Here is an 8,330-nt window from a genome sequence, read left to right on the forward strand (position 1 = left end):
GGCCAGAAAAGAAAGATCAACAAAAGGAAAGATGAAACACAGAAACAAAGCAAAAAGGGGTTGGAAGAATAGAAAGATTCCAACAGAGGGGCTTTCCAAAGGTGACAAAGTGCAACTGATATATCAACAGCTGGGGGCAAATCAACAAACCGAGGATTACTACACTGTCAGCAACATACTCTCATTAGAGCATGCTGAAATTGAACACCAGAGAACAAAGAAGAGGATCACGGTCAGAGGAGACAAATTGAGGCCCTACAAGCACCAACCACCATAAAAGAAAGCCTCAATGTCAAGCTAATGACAATAAAAGAGCGCTCCATGGGAGGCAACCCATGCTTTAAGATTCATATCATTTTAAATTCAATAAGTTATGATCAATTGAGCATGAATTCTTTTCTCTTTTCATGAACATGTCCATTGACTGCATGCACTATTTTGAAACATATGCTAAGTTTGGTGTGCCTTCAAGCACACTAAACCAATGTCACAAATAATTCCATTTTGCATGTTTGGAGTATCTTGACAAAGCATATGGCCAAACACTAAGTTTGGTGTCCACATAGCTTCATGAAAAGTAGAAACTCATGCATCAATAATCATACAATTGTTGTTTTCCAAAATCTTATAAATAGAAAAATTCTTTTCCGGTAATGAAGGCATTAATTGTTATGTACCCTTTGACAAGAAACAAGTTTGGTGTTCATCAAACCTTGGTGCACCGATTTAGGGATACAATTGATCCTTCATGAAAAAAAAAGGGGAGAAAAAGAAAGTATGATGAAAACAATTCTTATGAACATTTAACATTTGAATCTCACTAATTGGAGGAAGATACTCATTTTCTTTATATATGACCAAACATTAAGTTTGGTGTCCTCAAAGGAGAGTGTCACGGTTCAAATGATATAAGAATTGATGGTTCACATAGTATTAATAAAAAGAACACTCTTGCTACGGTTGGATAAAACTAATGTATGTTGTCTTGTTGTGGTGACTAGGAAGTCAAAGAATCTTCAAAGAAAAAGACAAGACAAAGGAAAGCATAGCATGTGGACAAAATCCCATCACATGCCTCGAAAAAGAAATCTGCCACTCCTTGAGAATGATCACGGCAAAGGCAAGGGAAGGAGCAAACTTTGTCTTCATTCATCCTTACATGCATACCTTTGATCTCCATAAGTCTAATTGCATCCCAGCCCTTCATTGCTCATTTAAAAGCATACCACCTTCAAGCCATGCACATGACCGAATCACTCCAACCTTGGAAACTTCATTCCCTTCATCACTCCTCAACATAACAAGCTCTGTGCAACATTTCTCTTACTTTAAACTCCAAACATTTAAACTTCTCTTCATCATTTCTTGTCATAGCAAGTTCAGTCTCAATTTCTTTTTGCTCCAAACACACATCAAACTCTCCAACATTCTTCACACTCCTTCTAACCTCACAAGACTTGACCGACCAAGTGATCATGGCCTCCTCCTCAAGAACCAAACGAAGAAAAGGGAAAGATCCCATGGTGGAGGAAGACACACATGAATATGATCAACGGAGATTCAAGTCTTGGTTTCATCAAATGCAAATTCAATGGATGAACGAGAAAAGAATCTATCCTAAAATTCCATTCTTGTTGCCGGATGATGGATGTCAAGAAATGAAGGACAAAATTCGGAAGAGGAGGTGGGAGGAACTTGCATCACCAGCCATCCGAATCAATGCCAATATCATAAGAGAGTTCTATGCAAATGTCCCAAGGCTTGACATGCGTGAGCCCCCCAACATACAAGAGCTATGTGCGGGGGGTGGAGGTAGACTTTAGCCCGGATGCAATCAAGAAAGTCTTGAAACTAAAGTCAGTCCGCTTTAGTGAACCGGGATACCAACAAAGATTGAATGAGAATCAGGATTATGATGAGATTGCGAGAGACATTTGTATGGAGAACTCAGAGTGGGAAGGAGATGACAAGAACAGATATAAGTTCCTGAAGAGATGTAACCTCACCCCGGAAGCAAAAGGATGGTATGAGTTGATGAAAAGATCAATTCTGGGCACAGTGAACACCTCAGAAGTTAACAGGGAGAGAGCCGTGATGCTGCATTGCATCATTGTGGGAGGAGAGATAAGAGTTCATGAAATCCTTGCAAAAGACATTCAAAAGCTGGCTGAGAAGAATTCGGCCGGATCTTGGTTGTACTATCCGAGTACCATTTGGAGGTTGTGTGGAAAGGCTAAAGTTCCAATGGAAGAGGAGAATCCAATGTGGTTAAGCCAAGGCATGCCAATAACCATTGAACGAATGATGATGCCCCTTGAATCACATCAAGGCCGAAGACCACATGGAAAAAGGGAAAGAGAAGAACCAATGGAAGAAGATGAGCCACACATAGAAGAAGAGCCGCAAGAGGAGGAGGAACAGCCACACTTTTTCCCACATGGCAATATGGATATGACTCAAATGCAAGAAGCAATAGGAAGATTGTCACAACAGTACATGAGAATTCAAGAAAGGCAAGAGGAATACCATTCACTGTACATGAAAAACCAACAAGCACAAGAAGAAAGGGAGCTAAGAATAATGAACAAACAAAGTGAATTCGAGTCAAGATTCCTTGTGATGCAAGAAGAACATGCTTTTCAATCTCATGAATCTTTTGGGAAGTTGGAACAAATGCAAGCTGAAAATTTGAGGGCTCTCAAAGAGTTCACAACACTCCAAGATGCAAGGTATGAAGTACAAGCCGATTACAACATCAATAGCCAAATCAAACTGAACTATATTGGAGAACATTTGCACAACATGGATCCGGCATTCCCAACTTTTGATGAATTCTTCAAAAAGAGAAGTGAGGTAGAAGTAAGCAGGGCCATGGGGCTTGAAGATAGAGTGGAGGAGGCTATGAATAAGGCTGGCTTCTGGCGGGGTCAACAGACAACAGACATGAACACTGGGAACACCAGCAACCAGGTGTATGAAAGAAGAAAGAAAAAGCCTGACAAATGAAAGGTGGACTTGCTCCTTGTTCATCACTACAAAGAAAAAGCATGCATTGTGTCTGTTTTAAGTTGTCTTTGCATCTTTAAGTAGTTATTATAATTAATAGTCTTTGCATCATGTTTGTTTCTCTTAAAATAAGTAAGCTAATCTATGTGTGTGCTTGTGTGTTTACTTTCACTTAGCAAAAAGCATGCTTTGTCCCCTGCATTTTTCAATTCAATAAAAGAAATGTTTGAATGTAAAGTAAGAGGGTCTCTGTTAGATAGAAGTAGAATAAAAGTAAGTGGTGGTATGTGTGTGATTGTATAATAGCTCACTTTTAGTGAATAAAGAGCCAGGATATCGCCTCCTAAGTAGAGAGTAGCCTACTGTCTATGAATCTCAATTAAATCCCTTGGTTAGAAAGAAAAACAAAAAGGAGGAAAGAAAAAAGATCAGAACAAAAGGAAACAAAAAGAAACAAAGCTGGACACCAATAGCTTGAACTTTAAAATATATGCCTGTGATGTCTTTGTACTAGGATCTGCTTGGATTAGTAAGCTCTTAGGAGTGCATCAACACTCGGTGACTTGGGTTAACTAATCCGGGATCATCAGCTGAAAGTCCACTATCAAGAGCAACCTAACTACAAGGTATTTAGTAACCCAAAGAGGTGCTGGGCATCAATGTTTTAAGAAGGAATGTGAGCCAAGTGTCTATGGTGAATAATGTGTCAAGTATAAAGAAAAGAAAATGAACTTGCTACACATGACACTCAAATAAAGCTTATGAACAAAGTAATAGCCAAGGATAAAGGAATAATGAGAGGTCATAGCAGTATGTTACTTGAAGCTTGAAGGAGACTTTCTAGGCCTAAGAGTCAATAAGAAGTGAGTATTTGCATTTTCACACAAAATCCCATGAACTATCAATAATACTCTGCTAGCATGAACATCCTCTTCCATCTCATTCTTTCTTCTCAATAAATCTTTTCTTGCTTGGGGACAAGCAAGCTTTAAGTTTGGTGTTGTGATGACAAGTCATCCTAGCCTATTTTAACTAGTCTTTTCCTTTTGTTTTCATTAGAATTATGCACTTTCTTGAACCATAAGCAAGCTAATTGAGTAGATTTTCATGTTTCCCTTGATTGAATCAACCATGTATGAATTCATGCCATTTCATGAGGTTTTATGCTATAATTGTTGCATATTATGATAGAATGGATATCTCATGATTATGAGCATAGCTTTGATGTGTTTGGTTGATTAATGATAGGTGAAGAAAGCTTGGAGAAAGGTTGAAGCAAGAAGGAATAACTAGGAGTAAAGAGAAGACAAGGGAATAAATGAAAATGAACCAAGAAGCAAAAAGTTGGACCTAAAGTTAGCCTCAAACTTTTGCACAAACTTTTGGGTGAAAAGTTAGCCCCAACGTTAGCCCCCTAACTTGGAGGCTAACGTTAGAACTTGAAAATCACTCCCTGGGTACCAAAAGTTTGCGCCAACGTTAGCCCCTAACTTGGAGTCTAACGTTGGCACATGAAATTCACCCCTGGGCACCAAAAGTTTGCGCCAACGTTAGCCCCCTAACTTTGAGGCTAACGTTGGCATGAAGAAAACCTCCCTGGGCACCAAAAGTTTGCGCCAACGTTAGCCCCCTAACTTGGTGGCTAACGTTGGCACATGAAAATCACAAGGGGAGGAGCAAAAGTTTGCGCCAACGTTAGCCCCCTAACTTGGTGGCTAACGTTGGCGCCACAAGTGCACAAGGTAAAGCCAACGTTGGGGCCAAAGTTAGACCCCTAACTTTGGCACCAACGTGAGTATCAGCAAAGTGGTGTTAGCTGATATGAAAAGTTGGAGCAAAAGTTAGACCCCTAACTTTTGCTCAAACTTTTGGTCCAACTTTTGCAAAACTCCAACCCAGTTCAATTGGTTCGTTTTGGTTCCTCTTCAAACTCCAAGAGCAATTAACCAAGGCCTCTTTCAACCCAATTCCACCAAGAACAAAGGCCCAACTCAAGGCTTGAAGATCATTGGAAGAAAGTGTATAAATAGGATAGAATTCAAGTTCTTTGGGAGTTTTTCTTGGAGAGAGCTTTCCTTTGGAATTTTCATAATAGTTTTCGGAGAGCTTTGGATATTGAGTGATCTTTAATTTCTTTGTCTTGGAAGGAGAATTCACTTCTCTTCCTCTCAGTTTTATTACTTTCAATTTCAATTACAATTGTCTTGGATTTTGGGTTGGAGAATTGAAGAAATTCTGTTTCAATCTCAACCTTGGATCTCATTGCTTTATTTACTGCTTGATTGGATTTCAATTTCTGTTAATTGCTCTTCATCCACTTTCTTTGAATTTCAATTACAATTTCTTGTTGGATCTAGGAAGGCATTGAGATCTAGACTTGGTTTTCTAGTCTCTGGTTCATGAGATCTGATTTCACATTTCAATTCTCTGTTTATTGCTTTATATGTTCATTTACTTTTCTGTTTCGGATCCGATTCAATTCCAATTCCCTTTTACTCTTCTGTTTAATGCAATTTAACTTTTCCTTGTTTAAATCCAAGCCCCAATCCCCTTTACATTTCAAGCCATTTATATTACTTGCAATTTAAGATTCTGTAATTTACATCTCTTGCAATCTAAGTTTCCGCAATTTATGTTACTTGCACTTTAAGATTCAGCAATTTAATTCTCGTCCTCTTTAATTTCATGTCAATCACCCGTTCCCTTTACTTTCCTTGCAATTTAATTTCTGCAAATCACAAAACACTCAACCAAATCTTGATTCGCTTGACTAAATTAACCACTAAACTAAAATTGCTCAATCCTTCAATCCCTGTGGGATCGACCTCACTCCCGTGAGTTATTATTACTTGATGCGACCCAGTGCACTTGCCGGTTAGATTTGTGTGTTTTGGGAGAAATTTATTTTTCACCAAAATACTCATCAATAGGATGAACATAACAGAATCCAATTTCCACAAACCTTTCACACTTCATTAACCCTATACCATAAGAAGCAGAATGAAATAATGGCATACCACACTTCCTTCAGCATCCTGCTCATTAGCAAGGTCTTGAAGAAACCAGACAGCACTTCCATTATCAGCAACATCGTGCTTATATTCTAAAAGCTCAAAGATCAAGCTCTCATCACGAGTAGCATTTGCAAAAACCTCCTATTAAAATGAAGGTGCATAAACAAGTTAGTAAAGAATTAGATAGAATACTAGAATGGACAGTGTAATCAAAAGAGAAAGCATGGCAAACCTGATGATCAGGGACTTGTCGAATGTCACTGACATCCTATAAGAAACAAGCCATAACTTTTAAGTTCAACAAAACTAAAGTCGCACAAAGAACATGGACAGCATAAAAAGGTGTAGCATTAGTAACAGAAGTCACCAAATTTGCAGTTGCAATAACAACAACAATACCACAACAACAAAGTATGAATATTGCCTTTCAAAAATAATATCAATTACCTGGAATCTGTGAGGGAACAAGCTTGAGAGTTTGCCCCCAAACAGAGGGCGTTCATAAATAGCATCTTGAGGCATTGTTGATACTAGCATAGATAACAAAAGAGTTCAACAGCAGCACCACCACCCTAATGCAAAAATCACAACCACCCACGTTAGCAATTCATATGAATCTAGTCCAGAGAACAAAGAACAAATCCATAATTCAATTTTTTTAAATTGTTATCATTCTTTTATTTGTTTAAAGATCATCTCTTTGGTGAAACTGAAACAATCCCTTTTATTCAAAGTTCTAGGAATTTCAAGGTCATACTTGAACAAACGCTGTTTGAGTATGAATTGAGGAATGAAATGAAATTGAAGCCCAGTCAACTGCGTTGCATAGGAATAAAGAAAACCGGAGTACGGTTAACACTTACAAATTTCACTGTTTTAAGTTTTAACACAAGCGAAAATAAATGTTATAAGCAGAACAAAACTCACATAACAAGCAATTGTAACAATTTTTAACCTGGCAATAACAAGTTAACAATAAATGGAAGGAAAAAAAAGAATCAGAATCTTACTTTTTGAGACAATGTTAAATTGGTTAGAGAAGGTTCCCCAACAGATTAATCACAGCAAGAAGGAGGAATTAAACCGATTGAAGAAGGAAAGCGAAAGAAGAACTTGTTCCTTACTTCCTGCCATGCGTGTTCGGTTTCGGTTTCACACTTTCATTGTGCTAGTCGCACATTGCTTCAAATATAAGCGCTTTTTTTTTCATTTTTGAAATCCAAATGATCTTGCAAAATGAAAACTATTTAGAGATAGGTCCATAAATATTTTTTTTTAATTTATAAAAAATTATAATATTAATATTTGATGTAATTTTTAAAATTAAATTATAATTTTTTAAAAATTTATTTAAATTTTTATAAAAAATTAAAAAAATTGACTTCTCTTATAATAAAATTTTTTTTATTTTTTTTTTAAATAAATACTTTTAGGACTAAAAAATCAAACACATAATAATTTATTTATAAGATACTTTTAATATAAATATTTATTATTTAAGTTCTTTTTTCAAAAGGAGGTTAATTAAACTATTTACCCAAACAGGGCCTAAGTATTAACTAGGGGTGACAAATGGGCCGAAACCCGTCGGACTGGCCCGCGTAACCTGCTAAAAAAGGTGGGATAGGCTGAAAATTTGAAACCGTCAAACTTAAAAAGACTGCCTAATCAGTACCGCTTAATCTGTGGGCTTTGGCGGGCTTCTTCGGTGGGTCAGACGTTTTTTTTTTCAGTGCCATTTTTTTCCAAATTTCTATTATGTTATTGATCTACAAGCAGTGGCGGAGCTTAGTTCAGACAAGGGGGGCCATGGCCCCCCCAAACTTTTTATAAAAAATTTAGTAGTACTTTTTTAAAAGATAAAAAATAGTTCAATTAACTTAAATATTTTACTATGACTTAAAGTATCTAATAAGTTCAATAAACAACACTCTCTCTATCTTTAAGTTCAAATATAAAAAATTAGATATTTTTTATTTATTTAATTTAATATTATTTTATATTTTACTATTTATTTAATTTAATTTTTTATATGATAAAAAATAATAGAATATTCAATAAGTATTAATATTATTGTATTTGTATAAATTGATAAAAAATTTAATAAATATTATAAATTTTAATATTTGTCCTTCTAACTTCTTCTTTACATATTTTACAGGATATATATTCAAGTTTTTATATAAAATAATAATGAAAAATCAAAGAATTGATACATTTTTTAAGAGGAAAGCTAATATTTAAGAAGGAGCACATATAACTTTTACAATATCAACACCTGTAGATAGTTCTTCTACTTTAATGAATCAC

The 8,330-nt window shown here is 36.2% G+C and overlaps 1 protein-coding gene across 1 annotated transcript; it reads right to left on the minus strand.

Annotated features, from left to right (window-relative positions):
• Positions 1–5,881: 5,881 nt before the first annotated feature.
• Positions 5,882–7,241, minus strand: LOC112747010 (uncharacterized). Its single transcript, XM_025795094.3, has 4 exons — positions 7,031–7,241; positions 6,468–6,592; positions 6,253–6,288; positions 5,882–6,161 (listed from the first exon to the last, which is right to left on the minus strand). Exons 2-4 carry the CDS (start codon positions 6,555–6,557, stop codon positions 5,988–5,990), a joined length of 300 nt encoding a protein of 99 aa, XP_025650879.2. The 5' UTR covers positions 6,558–6,592; positions 7,031–7,241; the 3' UTR covers positions 5,882–5,987.
• Positions 7,242–8,330: the final 1,089 nt, after the last annotated feature.

This window comes from Arachis hypogaea, chromosome 15 (assembly GCF_003086295.3).
Source record: "Arachis hypogaea cultivar Tifrunner chromosome 15, arahy.Tifrunner.gnm2.J5K5, whole genome shotgun sequence".
Classification (NCBI taxonomy): domain Eukaryota; kingdom Viridiplantae; phylum Streptophyta; class Magnoliopsida; order Fabales; family Fabaceae; genus Arachis; species Arachis hypogaea.

Excerpts from the sequence above, each read along its gene's own strand:
- LOC112747010 (XM_025795094.3), bottom strand. The coding sequence starts at position 6,557 with ATGCTAGTATCAACAATGCCTCAAGATGCTATTTATGAACGCCCTCTG. Across the intron at positions 6,289-6,467 it reads TGTTCCCTCACAGATTCCAG|GATGTCAGTGACATTCGACA; the intron begins GTAATTGATATT and ends TGTTTCTTATAG. Across the intron at positions 6,162-6,252 it reads GACAAGTCCCTGATCATCAG|GAGGTTTTTGCAAATGCTAC; the intron begins GTTTGCCATGCT and ends TCATTTTAATAG.